This window comes from Monodon monoceros, unplaced genomic scaffold (genome assembly GCF_005190385.1).
Source record: "Monodon monoceros isolate NGI ecotype Baffin Bay Population unplaced genomic scaffold, NGI_Narwhal_1 Super_Scaffold_6, whole genome shotgun sequence".
In the NCBI taxonomy this organism is placed as follows: Eukaryota; Metazoa; Chordata; class Mammalia; order Artiodactyla; family Monodontidae; genus Monodon; species Monodon monoceros.
In genome coordinates this window covers 38,256,596-38,272,043 of record NW_021703783.1, presented here as the reverse complement: position 1 = coordinate 38,272,043, position 15,448 = coordinate 38,256,596, and the positions used below count along the sequence as shown (strand labels likewise).

At 42.7% G+C, this 15,448-nt stretch overlaps 1 protein-coding gene and 1 long non-coding RNA gene across 4 annotated transcripts in view; one reads left to right on the top strand and one right to left on the bottom strand.

The window, feature by feature from the left end:
* Positions 1-4,892: 4,892 nt before the first annotated feature.
* Positions 4,893-12,148, bottom strand: LOC114885276 (cytochrome c oxidase assembly protein COX14). Its single transcript, XM_029204929.1, has one exon. It carries the CDS (start codon positions 10,028-10,030, stop codon positions 9,857-9,859), a length of 174 nt encoding a protein of 57 aa, XP_029060762.1. The 5' UTR covers positions 10,031-12,148; the 3' UTR covers positions 4,893-9,856.
* Positions 12,149-14,181: 2,033 nt separating this feature from the next.
* Positions 14,182-15,448, top strand: part of LOC114885278 — a 9,958-nt gene continuing 8,691 nt past the window's right edge. For all 3 annotated transcript variants that reach the window (XR_003791062.1, XR_003791061.1, XR_003791060.1), the window contains exon 1: positions 14,182-14,690. This is a non-coding gene — a long non-coding RNA (uncharacterized LOC114885278). The remainder of the gene's footprint in view (positions 14,691-15,448) is intronic.

Below are 15,448 nucleotides of genomic sequence, written 5' to 3'. Positions count from 1 at the left end.
GAATGTATACTTCCTGTGTGGTCTGGGAAACATCACACCTCCAACCCCATCCCCAGGTAAGAACTTGCAGGAAAACTGATTTCAGATCAATTATCTATGGGACTGCTCTGGAAAGACCTGTACATGATGATGCAGACGATGTGGGATTCTTATACTACCACCAGCACCCCCCACCAAATAAAAAAGTTCCAAAAGATTTCCTCAGACCTGCAGCACATATAACTAACAAAACACAAGTATCCAGAGTATGAATAATTTTAAAAATGACAAAGCCCAATAGCAAGAAAAGGAGAGGGGGAGGGAGCAAAGGATATGCATAGGTAATTCCTAGAGGGTGTATGCCAATGGATAATCAATAAAAAGGTGATCATCCTTACTGGAAATCCATGATATGTAAATTAAAATGAATAGAAACCCCTTGACATCAACAGAATGAGGAAATGTTGCTGGTGAGAGTACATTGACATAACTGCTTTGGAAAAGCAACTTAACTAGTAAAGCTAAATATTAGTAATTGGTCTTTTATAGAAACTAGTACAAGGATACTCATTGCATTGCTGTTAATAAGAGGGAAAAAGCGGAAGAGACTCAGTGATCTTTCACTAGAGGAATGGAATAAATTGATTTGCTCATGTAATTGGAATATTATACAGCAATTAAAATGAAGAACTAAGTTTTCCTATTAATATGGATCTATTAGTCTGAACCAGTAGGACATATATATATTTATGTATAAATTTTTAAAAAATGTATTATAGGGAATTGGTTCATACGGTTTTGGAGGCTGAGAAATCTCAGGATCTGCAGTCAGCAAGCTGGAGATCCAGGAAGGCTGATGGTATAGTTCCAATCTGAGTCCAAAAGCCTAACAACCAGGAAAGCCGGTGGTGTAAGTCACAGTCCAACTCCATAGGCAGGAGAAGACCAGTGTCCAGCTCAAAGACAGTCAAGTGGACAGGCTGCCCTCTGACTCCATCTTTTTTTAAAAATTAAAGTATTGTTGATTTATATTATATCAGCTTCAGGTATATATTTTTTAGATTCCACATATAAGTGCCAACATAGAGTATTTGTCTTTCTCTACCTTATTTCACTTAGCATAATACCCTCCAAGTCCATCTGTGTTGTTGCAAATGGCAAATTTTCATTCTTTATGGCTGAGTAATATTCCATTATATATATATATATATATATATATATATATATATATACACACACACACACACACACACACACACACACACACACACCACATTTTCTTTATCCATTCATCTGTTGATGGACACATTAGTTGCTTCCATATCTTGGCTACTTTAAATAATGCTGCTATGAACATTGGGGTACATATATCTTTTCGAATTAGTGTTTTCATTTTCTTCAGGTATATACCCAGGAGTGGAATTGTTGGATCATATGTTATTTCCATTTTTAGTTTTTTGAGGAACCTCCATACTGTTTTCCATAATGGCTGCACCAATTTACATTCCCACCAACAGGGTACTAGGGGTCCCTTTTCTCCACATCCTTGCCAACATTTGTTATTTGTGGACCTTTTGATGATAGTCATTCTGACAGGTGTGAGATGGTATCTCATTGTGGTTTTGATTTGCATTTCCCTAATGATTAGCACTGTTGAGCATCATGTGCCTGTTGGCCATCTGTGTGTCCTCTTTGGAAAAATGTCTATTTGGGTCTTCTGTCCATTGGGTTGTTTTTTTACATTGAGTTGTATGAGCTTACTCCACCTTTTTGTTCTATTCAGGCTGTTAATGGATTGGATAAGGCCCAACCCCATTGGGGAAGGCAATCTGCTTTACTCAGTGTACAGATTCAAATATTAATCTCATCCAGAAACACCCTCTCAGGTGTACCAGGAATACTATTTAACCTTCTGTCTGGGCCTTCAGTGGCCAAGTCGACACATAAAATCAACCAGTGTGAAGGATAAATATCAGAAACATAATGTTGAATGAAAAAGGCAAGTTACAAAAGAATATGTCCCGTTTGATGCAATTAACATTACTTTTTTTTTTTTGCGGTACACGGGCCCAGCCGCTCCGTGGCATGTGGGATCTTCCTGGACCGGGGCACGAACCCGTGTCCCCTGCATCGGCAGGCGGACTCTCAACCACTGCGTCACCAGGGAAGGCCAACAGTACTTTTTAAACCCAAAAATATATTTAGGGTACTTCTGTAGTAGACATACAGAAACATACAGCAACTGCAGGATGGATAGTGCTTATCTTTATGGAGTGGGGGGGGGGTGTGGATTTGGTATGAAATTTTATTTCTGGTGCTCTTCAATAAGTTTGGAATAATTCATCATTTTAAAAAACTTTTTAAATGTAAAAACAAGTATGTGGCATTTTCAGGGAACTCTGATCTGTTGCAGTTGGATCAAAGTGGCAGGAGATGAGAATAAGAAGGTTGCTTGGGGCCAGATTGTGAAGAACCTTGACTATCAGGCCAAAGAGTTAAATTTTAGCTGGTAGGTTATGGGAGCCACAAAGTTTTAAAGCAGTAAGATGAGTCTTCTAAAAGCAGTTGTAGAGAGGGTTTTCCTAGGACTTGGAACGTAACCTAAGAGAAATAAAGAAAATGGCTTTTTAAAAAAGGGGCCTATGAATTGGCATAGGGCAGTACACAGTAGGGTTATCTGTACCACCTTCACCTCAGCCGTCGGCGTACAATTCTGTTTTTTCTAGTTCAGCAAGGTCTCTCATAGGGCAGGTCTCACCAAAAAGAGTTCAGCCGCAAGCCCTAAGCCTATGAAAGTAGATTTGGGATCTGCTTTCGCTCAACTGACTTCTATGAAAGACTTTTAGGAAACAATATAAAACTTTCTAGCAGCAACATGGCTTTGCTGGTAATAATTTATTATAAGGAATTGTGGCTCGTGCAGTTATGGAGGTATTCCTTGTGGCTGGTCTCTTTCCTTCATTGTCCTCTCTCTCCAATAAGGTTCTTAGGACAAGCTATAACCCTGCTACCAAAGCTGATCCTGACTAACACAGGGTGGGGAGAGCTATGGTGTCCCAAGCTTTGCCCATTAGTCCTTCTCTCCTGAGTCTTTGGCCTCTGAATAGTTGAAGAGACCAGCAAAAAGAGAATTCAATCAGCATATATTTCTTTATGTACATGTAAACACATTGAAAATGGTAGAAAAAATACACCAAACTGTTAACACAGGCAATTTCTGAGTAGGGAAATGGGAAGGGGTGTTGGGGTGGGACAGAGTGACAAGGGACACTTTTATTTATCTGTATTTTAAAATATTTTCCATTGAAAATATATTCATGTATTGAGTCCTGACCTTGAGGAGTTACAAACTAGTAGATATGATATAAATGAACACAATTTTTTTTCTTAAACAAAAAGCAAAAAACCTGTTGAAGCAAGTGTGGCAATATGTTCAAAACAATTAAAACAGGAATAAGTATGTGGGTTTTATTTCTAAATTCCCTCAGCTTTTGTATATGTTTGTAACTCAAAAAATATTTTTGTTATAAAAGCTATATATGCTCATGGTAAAAATATGTTAAGTACATGACATCTCCATTCACCCAACAGTTTGGTATATAGCCTTCTAGAACCACTTGTCAGATAACCAAATGTATACAAGTGTGTTTCTTTTAAAACAAAAATGAGATTATACCATACATATTCTGCTGTTTGACTGATAACATTCCATTTTATGGGTGTACCGTTATTCATTAACTAATTCTTGAGCTTATTTAAGGCTCTTTACTATTAACATAATACTGCAAATAATAACCTTGTACGAAAATATTGTACAGTTGTGTGACTGTTTCTAAGGGCAAGAGTCCTAGCAGTGAAATAACTAGGTAAGAGGGTGTAGACGCTTTAAATTTTTGATAGAAAAAGACTATACAAACTTGTATTGCCATTAACGAGAGATTGCCCTGTATTATTTAAGTATCAAAAGTGCTGTGAAAGGGGTGGTTGTTATGGAGTACAAGAGGTCTTAAATATGATAGGGAATTTGACCTTGACCCAGTAGCCAGTGGTTCTCATCTCTATAAAAAGCCCAATACCATTTTTTTTTTCTCTTGCAAAGACATTTAAGGGCATACATTTCCTGACATGATCTTGGGCTGTGTCCTGCAGTTTTATATGAAATACTTTGTTTTATTGCTTTAAAGAAGGTAAGAAATTTCAGTTTTGGTCTTTCTCTTTGATTTGAGGGTTGCCCAGGAATATTTCATTTCCACGTAGTTGAGAATATCATTATTTATTTATAATTTTATTGGATGTGATCAGAGCATAGTCTGTAAAATTCCTACTTTTAAATTTGTTAAAAAATTGTTTTAAATAGTCAATCAGTGTTTATAAGTGAACTATAGATATTCACAGAAGATCTATTCTATACTTATTATATATACACACACGTGTGTATAAGGTTTGTTGTTTGTATTTTCCATTTCTTCTCAGTCCTTACTTTAAAGATAGACTCTCAACATAATTGTATTTTTAACCTGTTCTCCTGTATTCCTAAGAATTTTTGCTTTAGTTTTTCTCGTTGCTTTGTTTGTTGCAAATTTATGATAACCACCCTTCATAATTTATGTCTTTTTATATTACCAGATGATCTCTTTATTCCATTTAGTGTTTATTAGCCTTTCTTAATATTACCATTCTTGCTTTACATTCGTTTGCATTTCTGGTATGTCTTACCCATCTATTTTCAACTTCTCTTTATTAGTGAGTGTGTTTATTAGAAACTATATATACCTTGGATTTGCTTTCTTAGCCCAGTCTATTAGATTTTGTCTTTTAATGGGAGAATTCAGTCTGTTGATATTTAGTGTAATAACCGATGAACTTAATTATATTTCTTCATCTTAATTTGACAGCAAATAAGTCTATTCTTCTTTATTAAATATAGTTCATGCTCAGTAAATACTAAACAATTGCTTGAGTTTAGGTTTTAACAAGCTTTTTTGAAATGACAGTAGGTGCTCCAAGTGAAAATGAGGTAGGAAAGGACTGAACCTAGGCAGGGAGTAAGACTGGATGGATATATATTGGCATGTTACGTATTATCTACTCTATTAGAGTCCTCCAGAGAATCAGAACCAATACATTAGAGAGAGAATAAGAGTGAGGGCAAGAGAGACTGATTTATTTCAGGGAATTGGCTAACACAGTTGTAGGGACTGGGAGGTCTGAAATTTAGAGCAGGCCGGCAGGCTGAAAATGCAGTGAAGAGTTGTTGCAGTCCAAGATCCACAGGCTGGAAACTCAGGTAGGGGTTCTATGCTACAGTCTTAATGCCGAATTCCTTCTTTGTGAACTCTGTCTTTGCTTTTAAGGCCTCAACTGATTGGGTGAGGCCCATCCATATTATGGAGGACAATGTGCTTTACTCCAAGTTGGCTGATATGTTAATTACACCTAAAAAATACCTTCAAAGCAACATGCAGACTGATGTTTGACGAAACAACTGGGCACCATAGCCTAGCCAAGTTGAAACAAAATTAACCATCACCTCAACACCACAGCAAAAGCTGACCAAATATGAATGGATTATTTCTAAACCAGGTGGTTACAAATATTTGTAACACTCCCTTTACTATCCTTAAATGCAATTAACATTTATCTACTGTACACATAATTTTTAAAAATCACCATAATGTTCTAATAGTAATATAAAGGATATGTTTTAAGAATTATAATAAAATTATTTCCATATATAAATATTGGGCATAGTTATATTAGCACTCAGATGCTTGCACTTCTGTACATTCACCATGAATACAGTGGCTACAAATGCAGACTGATACTATCGTGTTGTGTCAGAGATTCAAATGCCAGGAACAGACTCTGCCATCAATGGCATGGTTTTTTGAAATGGTGAACAAAAGTTCTAAATAAACTACACTACAATCTCCCCTCCATTTATACAGTAATTGCATGCCTAGAGGATTCAGGGTACACTAAAAACTGTACAAAAAATACTTCATATTTATAGGTAAAAGAGGTTATAGGCTCAGCTAATTATAAATTTTTTCACTTGAATATTTATAGGGACATTTGATAGTTGTGCAGGACTTGGGACAGTATGTTGTATAAGACTATCCCAGACATTGTGAGAATTCTGGCATCCTTGGCCTCCACCTACCAGACGCCAGAGATGCTTCCCAATCATTGTGACAATCAAAACACTTTCACCTCTGTTGTGTGTGTGGGGTGCCACTTCTGCTGAGAACTGTAGTAAATAATAGGAAGCTATCAAAAGTATTTTTTCTCCCCTCATCTTTTTGAGAAATTGGAAAAAAAAAAAAGAGAAAAACATTAAGAATGCTGTATGCTCTCATATTTCCAATACCCCAAATTAATACCTCTAACATTTTGTCTTACTTCAAATCTTATTTTTAAAAGAAATAAAAAATTAGAGACCTGTGACATTGTGATATAATAAATATATAATTGGTCTTAGTCCCAGGTTCTTGGCACAGAGCTTCTAAGACCCTTGGGAATCTCCAGAGTGATATATCTTTTTATTTGCTAATGAGGTTACTCTTGGTGGGCCCCTAGATAGTTTCAGGTTGGGAGCTGGTTGCCAGAGGAACAAGACAAGGCAGATTAGGCGGCTAGAACTTTCAGCCCCACATTCCCTATCTCCTGGGAGGGGAGAGGTGCTGGGGATTGGGTTAATCATTGAATGGCTGATGATTTAATCATGCTTATATAATGGAACCTCCATTAAAACTCTAAACAGTGAGGTTCAGAGAGCTTCTGGGTGGAACACATAGAGATGCTGATACAGGGATGGGCCCTATGCATCTCTTCCATTTGGTTGTTCCTGAGTGGTATCCTTTATAATAAACTAGTAATAATAAATAGTTTCTCTGAGTTCAGTCACGTGAGCCATCACAGCAAACCTGAGGAGGAGGTCGTGGGAACGGATCTGTAGCTGTCAGGCAAAGTGTGGGTAACCTGGGGACCCCACTACTTGTGAATGACTGAGCCCTTAACCTGTGGTGTCTGCCCTAACTCCACGTAGCTTAGTGGCAGAACTGAACTGCAGGACATAGTTGGTGTCTGGAGAGTTGGAGAATTGTTTGGTGTGGGAAAAACATATTTGGTGGTAGAAGTGTTGTGAGTAGAGGAAACAGTTTCCATTTAAGACCCCCTATAACCTCTGCCCTCTTACACCTCACCTCATCCCCAATGTAATGACTACTATTGTCCTTTCAATCTATTTTTTATACTTTTATAATCACATATGTATCCATAGCAACATAGAATATGAATTTCCCCATGGGTTTGTGATGTATCCTCTATCATATTCAATTTCTCACAGATACACTGATCTGTGTCTGAGTTTATTATTCTGTGCCATTGATCTGTTTGTCTGCTCCTGCACTAGTACAACATTTAGATTACTATTAGCTTTCTACTATGTCTTGATATCTGGTAACCCCAACCCATCTTCTTTGTTTCTTTTCAAAACTGTCTTAGATACCTGTGCTTTTAAAGATTTTTTTAGAGAAAAAGTGGTGTCTTCTATAGATACTTGGCCCAGCATGGGAGCGTGAAGAGTCAGAGAAACCTTTTAGGAAAAAGAGGATAGAAAGGATGTTCCATTTAGAGAGAAAGAAAGAACAGGCATGGAGACAAGAAACAATGTGCAACCACACAGGTCATTTGATTTTACAGAACACAAAGGGTGAGGTAGGAACATAAGGTGGGTCAAGTCTTAAGGACCTCATACACCATACCAAGGAGTCTGGACTGGACCTTATAGGTCAGGGATTCTTAACCTATTGTCTATGGTTGAGCTTCAGAGGGGATCCAAAGCAGAATGCCATAATCGAATCTGTTCCAAATAGATGTCTCTGACAGCAATGTGGCAAATATGAGGTCAAGATTGGAACTAAGACCCCTAAAAGGCTCCTGCAAAAGTATAAGCAAGAAATGACAAGGGTAGAACTGACTGAATGGATGTTTAAATGGTAGAAATTAATAAGACAGTTACTTGGTTGGGAGTAGGGTACAGAGAATAGTGTAATGAGACTCCCATAATCCTGACTTAAATGATAGTGAAAATAAGGGGAAAAAAACAAGTAGGTCCGGGAGATATGAAGGAATGCTATTAGTCGTGGACAAGTTAGAGAGGACTATAGGATTTGAGTGGATATAGCAAGCAACTGGATATATCTGAAGCTCCAAAGGTCAACCTGGAAGATACAAATGTGGAGGTCAGCAGCAGGTGTTAATAGCTGACATTTATTGCTTGTCAGGTACCGGAGTATTAATATGAATTGTCTCATTTAGTCCCAGACCAATCTTCTAACTTAGAAACTACCACTTAAGCAAGTTTATGTACTGCGAAGAAGGAAGAGGGTGAGTTAGATAACTAATGGAGCAAGGTCTGGGGTTGAGAAGGGTAAGGCTGGAGGCAGGGCAGCAGTTCGGGTGCTCAGCTGTGGGCACAGGCTGGACAGGGAAGCAGTTTAGATCAAAAAGGGGGTGAAAGATTGGAAGGAAGAAAAGGAATCCAAAGATTTGAAGTATTCAAGTTCTCGAATACAGTGAAAATGAGAATATAAGAAAGCTCCTCAAAAAGGACTGATTTTACACTGTTTGAAAGTGGCACTGGGGAGCTGAGAGAATGGTCACTTTACTGTCTGTACAGGCAAATGAGAAAGCAGAGAAGGCAGTGGAGTCCTTGGTTAACACATCAAGAGAGGATGGGAGTAAATGAATTGAGGATATAGGAATGCTGAGTTTTTAAATCATGGAAGAGGGCCTTCAGGTGAAAGGTTTAGGAATGGGGGACAAAGGTCAGAGCAGTATGTACATGAGAGAGGACAGGTGTCCAAAGGGGTTGATATTTTGGGCGATCACCAAGAATGACGTGAACAAGCAAGCCTCAAAGCTCAAAATGAAATGGTGGTGGGACTTCCCTGGCGGTCTAGTGGTTAAGACTCTGGGCTTCCGCTGCAGGGGGCACAGGTTCAAAGTAAGATTCCACATGCCGCGTGGCCAAAAAAAAAAATGATGGCAAGAATCTCTCTTCATAGTTGGATTTTACCTTGAATGCATCGTTTTCTTTCAAATCCTCTTCACAACTCTGCAATCAGACCTGCAGGTAGATTCTTGTGCAGTGGCACAGTGAGAAATCAACCCTGATGCTAATACTATACCCACTATGCTTAAGGAGATGGACTGCCTTACTGTAGGCTGCCCAAAAGCCCTTCACATTTTAAGAACTATCCGCCTCCACTTTGTGCAATGTTAACAGCTGTTAAACAAGGGCCTCTGCCTCCTTGGCTCAGAAGTGCACATGTGGCCAAGCTGGCCAGAGAACTCCATTACCTGGACACCGTTTAATTGGTCCAGGAATGGTCACTGACCACAAAAGAGCTTTGGTCTTTACAGAGTCTTCTCAGGAGATTTATACAGATGCTGGGACAGTCTCTTCTCTGAGATCAGGAGAGCTGAGATTACTACTCCTAGAACTGTATATCCCCTACTTCATGGGTGCTAAGAGCTCAGGATATGGAAATCCAGTCTGTGACTAGAAAACTGGTAGTCAAGACCCCACCTCTGTAGTCCATACCCTGTTCAAGTAAACAAAAACACCAAGACACAGACATGGCAAAATATTTAATGTCTGTAGGTGTGCCTCACCCTCCCATTCCTGTTATGATTCAATAGCCTCTCCAAACTGACTGTACCAGAGAAAACATGGGCACTTTTTTTCGAACTCCAGCAGAGTTCGAAAACCATTAAGGCCCTGATCCTCTTGACTCAGAAATGATTGCAGGTGAGGTCTTTCCACAACATGCCTCAGGTCTCTCTGCTCAAGGAAAAAAGCCCCCCAGTTCTACGGGACTCCTGAGGTCTTCTGTTGTTCTGCAGCCTGGCGCTGGGAGCTGCGCCGCTGGAAATAGCGGTAGACTCGGGCACTGCAGAGGTAGCCCCCGTAAACAGTGAGGAGCATCATGGAGGTGGAGAAGGTCTTGTAGCCAATGTCGGCTAGTTGCTTGGCAGTTGGCATGTTGTCCCCTACAAAGACAGACTAGATTTAGACCCAAGGATAAGGCCTCATCTGCCCAGCCCACTTACCTGTTTAAGGCCATTCTATAATTTCTCAGTTTGTCTGCACTCTATTCTGAATGGCCCTAGACATATGCAGTCTTATACTGGAAGATATTGTTTGGGAACTCTTAAGATTCAAAAGGGCAAATAAAGTCTGCATACAAGATACAGAAACACAGCTGGAACCAGGTGTATCTGAATGACATTACAGCTAACACCTGACCCTCCATGTTTATGGAAAGACATGACTGGTATGGACCACCCAGAAATGTTCTTAATTGGTATATTACTTTAGGCATACATCAGTTTTTCTGGCTAGTAGGGAATTTATTGAAGTAGCCAGAGATTAAACATTAGCAGTGAATTATTCTCTGTAGGAGGATCGAATGGGAGCCTTCTGGGCAATATCCAATTTGTTTTCCCATAAAACCATCTTATTTATGGTGCTCAGGTTCCCAGGTTAGTCTTCAAGCATCTGTTTAAGCCATAATATACTTGAAATAGTGCCAACAGTATGTTTATGTTATTTCAATTAGACATAACCTTCTACAGCATTAATCTTGAATTCCAAACATAAAACCAAGAACCTATCCCAAGGGCTAAAACAAAACTTACTGTGTCCCCAGCAAATTAACTCACATTTGCATGAGATAAATTACTTCCAATTTAACTGTTCCCTGGACATTTCCCTGGACATTCTGAGCCAGGGAACAAGAGAAAGTTTAGAATGGCAGTCTCTCATCTTGAACAAAACGTTCCTCAATTTGGGACTATGAATGTATATTCTCAGCCTCCTCTCTGTTGAGAGAATTAAAATTAAAAGACTGACTGAAGTTAGTGAGAATAGTTTTCTTAAAAGTCAAGAATATGAAAGGAGAAAAGTTCAGGTTAGCTGGTTGAGGGGGTCAGGGGTAGGGTGTGACATCTAAGTGCTTCTCAGAGTAAGTCCCATGGGCTGAACACTGCCTTTGAGCCAGCCCCTGAGGGTAGATCCCACACTGAACTGAGGCACAGCTTCCTTAAATCATAATTCCAAGTGACTATTGAAAGTGACATTAAATAAGGTCAGAGAAAGAAAACCAAATGGCACAGGGACAAGATGAGAAAGGGTTGTATTCAGGTTATCTAGGGTTTGAAAGGACCCCAAGCTGTGAGACAGTAAGAAAACACACACGTGCCACGGAGCAACTAAGCCCGTGTGCCACAACTACTGAGCCTGCACTCTAGAGCCCGCGTGCCTAGAGCCCGTGCTCCGCAACAAGAAGCCCTCGCACCGCAACAAAGAGTAGCCCCTGCTCACGGCAACTAGAGAAAGCCCGGGTGCAGCAACGAAGAACCCCAACGCAGCCAAAAATAAATAAAATAAATAAATTTATTTAAAAAAAACAAAAAGAACACACGTACAGAGCAGGACACTAAGGTAATAAACAAGCTCCCAGGAAAGAGACCTGCAGCCTTCAACCTCCCCCTCACTTATTCTTTCTCCTCCTATCCCCCATTACCCTGGCCAGATGCTAACCAGTTATAGGACCACCTCTTCTCAGGGCTGGAAGAAGAAGGACAGGATAGTACATCTTGCCTAGAAAAGTGACAGATCTACTGACAGATGAAATTTTTCTAGAACCTCATTTTCCTCACTTGTCTAATCCAACCTGAGATTTCTCCTATTTTCAAATTAACAAAAACTTTTCACAGATCCTGAGCTAAGGCAGGGCAGTGGAAAAAGAGAAGACAGATGAAGAAGTTATTCTAGAAGTAGGACAAGGCTTATTAACTGAATGGGCTAGGGCAAAGCTGAAAATATCTCCAAGTTAACAACTGAGGAAACTATGGAGTGGGATACTGCTAACAGAAGAAAGAAGAAACAGGTGTGTGTCACTATGTGTGTATGGGGATGGTGGTGTCAATAAGCATCAGTCAAGAAGATCATGAACTGGACATGTTAAAGTTAAGATGCTCAATAAAGGGACTTCCCTGGTGGCGCAGTGGTTAAGAATCCGCCTGCCAATGCAGGGGACACGGGTTCCATCCCTGATCCGGGAAGACCCCACATGCCACGGAGCAGCTAAGCCCATGCGCCACAACTACTGAGCCTGCGCTCTAGAGCCCGCGAGCCGCAACCACTGAGCCCCACGCGCCTAGAGCCCGTGCTCCGCAACATGAGAAGCCACCGCAATGAGAAGCCCGCATGCTGCAACAAAGAGTAGCCCCCGCTCTCTGCAACAAGAGGAAGCCCACGCGCAGCAACGAAGACCGAACGCAGCCCCCCCCCCAAAAAAAAAACAAGAAAGAAAAGATGCTCAATACAATATTCATGTGATGATGTCTGTCAGGCACATGGATATGCAAATTTGGAACAAATCCTAGGAGAGAGGCTAGGCTACGGATACATATGGAAGTAACAAGTGTCACTGAAACACGATAAAACCCAAGAGAAAGAGGCCAAGGGAACGCCAGTTTGAAGAAAGAAAACAATTACGGAAAGAAAACAGGTAGGAAATTCCAGAAACATCTGGGATGCATTTTCATTTAACTACAACAGTGGTTGAAAATCACTGCTGTATCAAGTCACTACCACTGACAGAAGTATGCTGTATCTTTGGGTGTACTGGGCCAGAATAAAAATTGGGAAACACTACTGTAAAGTTAAGTGCCATGAAAACTGGTCAGATGGGATCACTGGATGGGAACAGGTGACCAGGTCACAGGTACACCTAGGACAGAAGTCAATTTAATGCACTAAATTGGAACAGGCATTAAGTAAAAAGCATGGATTCTTAGCCAGAGCCCCAGCAGGCCCCATGAACCCCGTCCCGCGAGGTTCACGTGTCTATGCATTTTTTCTAGGACGCAGAAAAACAGATTATTAGAAGGATCATAACTCCCTCTCACCCCAAAGATAAGAATTGATATTCTTGTGATTTGCTGGTTAAGCGAACAGGAGTGATAGGGCAGCAGCCTGAAAAGGTAACAAGGTCAAGTAAATTCTAGTTTTGTTTTGCTTATTGATAAGGAGATTTGAATATGTTTTAGAGGAGAAGAAACGTGGCTAAACTGAGGATAAAAGTGAGGTGGATGGGATGGAACAAAATCTAGGATGGCCCAGGAAAAGATGAAATTAGAAGCCCAGGTATAAGGATTAACCTTGGAAATGAAGAAAACTTTTGAGGTTAGCAGGAGAACATTCTCATCTGAGGGACATCCATTTTCTCAGTAAAGCTCAAGGCTGGGTCTTTATGGGGTTAGACTGAAGGTTTCAGAAAAACAGGAAAAAGAAAACAACCATAATGGAAATGACATAGGGGTGCAATCTGCAAAAACCTTTTCAGATTGTGGCTCTTTTCTCTTTTTCTGCCCCCTAAACGTAAGAGGATCTCAAGGCTCAGGTCTCTCCTCTGGAAAACTCATTTCCTCAAATGGATCCATCCACCTCAGCTTAGATTTACTCACTTATCTGTCTACCTTTTACTCGTGCTATAAAGGCTGCAGAGAATATGGCTTGTGTCTCAAAGGAGCTTATGGTCTGATGGGGATAAGCTATGCACCCAAAATTCTGTTAGACGAAGTGGAAGACGCCGGTGACCAGAAGAGAAGAGGCGTTTTGAGAGTTCAGAGACAAGGTGGAGGCTCAAGGAAAGTTAGCAGAAAGGTGGGGACGGGGGGATGGGGGGTGGGCAGCTGTCGTTTTAGAAGGGTGGGCAGGATTTACACCGGTATAGAAGAGGGAGGGGGAGAGCATTCCAGGAATTGAAAGCAGCAAAGGAGCGGATCCAGTTAATCGATAAGCAGGAAGGGTGCCTGGGAAAGCTGCATTTCAGGGCGCTTGCAGTCAGCGGACTGCAAGACAAGGAAGGGTCAGAGCTACTGGAGTCAGAGCGTGGAGGGCCGAGACGCGCAGTGGCAGTCACGGTGTGACAGGAACCTACGGCCGCAAGGAGCTTGCTGGGCTGGAAGCGGCGCAGATCGCGGCACAGGGTACGCGGTAACCTCAAGGGCGCCGAAGCCCGAAGACTGGGCGTGGGAGGATGCGGAAAGCAAAGGCCGGCCCGAGCGGGCGCGCCTCTGCGGACAGGCGGCCCAGGCTCGGGCCTGGCAGACGGCGTACCTGGATGCTGCCGCTCCCTCCCTTCCGACCGAGGCCTCCTGCCTGCGCGACCTCCTAGCTCAGCCGGAAGCAGCACCCGGGTCCAGAAGAGTGAGGGTACCGCCCAGGGACAACCCTGAACGCTGAGGCGCTATCGGTGCGGAACGCCACCCTTTCTCTCACCCCCTCGCTCCGCTAAAGCTCTAGGATTCCCCTCCCGACGCGACGTACGGCCCCTCGCGCCAGACGCAGCATAACCCCGCCCACCGAGACGAGAGCCCTCGCCGGCTGCAGCTCCGACTGGTTGCTGCCTTTGAACATCCGGCTTCCGGGTCAGCCGCCCTTACTACGCATCCTCAGACGAGCCTTCCTCTCGGAGAGGCCCGTTGGTTTCTGGGGGTTGTAGTCATTCTCCGTTGAGAAAGGGTCTTTGGCGACCCAAACTCTGGAACGGGAACTTTTAGGATACTCAGTCACCACAGAAGAGAGCCGGCCAATCCCCAGCCTGCGGCGCGGTGACGTCTCCGGTAGCTGGGTAGGTTCTCTCGGAGTCCGCCGTCTGGAGGGGGCTGCGCGGCCCCTACAGCCTGGAGCTGCCCTCTTACCCTGGGCAGGCCTTCAGCCGAGCTCAGGAACCCGACCCGCCCTGCGAGGCCTGGACCGCCGAGGATTGCGGCAGGTTTGGCCATGGCCACGGAGTAGGCGCGAGGGTCGAATCTCCGTAATGTTTCTGTCCCGTATGTGACCTCCCCGCTTGCAGGCGGCTTGATAAAGCCCCAAAGAAGCGCCGGGAAGGGGTTGGGAGGGGTAGCCATTTGGGGGAAGGGGGACTGCGTGGGCACCCCTGCAAGGGGCCGGGAGTGGCTGGGATGATCGAGGAAGGATTTCTTTTCCTTTTTTCGTTTTTCCTCCGGCATGAGTGAAAACATGTACATGCAGTGATACACCCCACTGCATACACCCTACCACATGCACTTAAGCGCCCTTCCCTAATTTGTTTCTGCAAAAACCGCGCTTTATTAGGTAGACAAGTAGGCCTGGTTCGAAAGCCTCAGATTCAGTTAATTGTGGGGTGAGCAAAAGTAGGCAAAGGGGGGCTTCCCTGCTGGCGCAGTGGTTGAGAGTCCGCCTGCCGATGCAGGGGACACGGGTTCGTGCCCCGGTCCGGGAGGATCCCACATGCCGCGGAGCGGCTGGGCCCGTGGGCCATGGCCGCTGAGCCTGCGCATCCGGAGCCTGTGCTCCGCAACGGGAGAGGCCACAACAGTGAGAGGCCCGCGTACAGCAAAAAAA

Bases quoted from the DNA above. Each gene is read 5' to 3' on its own strand.
- LOC114885276 (XM_029204929.1), bottom strand. From the start codon at position 10,030: ATGCCAACTGCCAAGCAACTAGCCGACATTGGCTACAAGACCTTCTCC.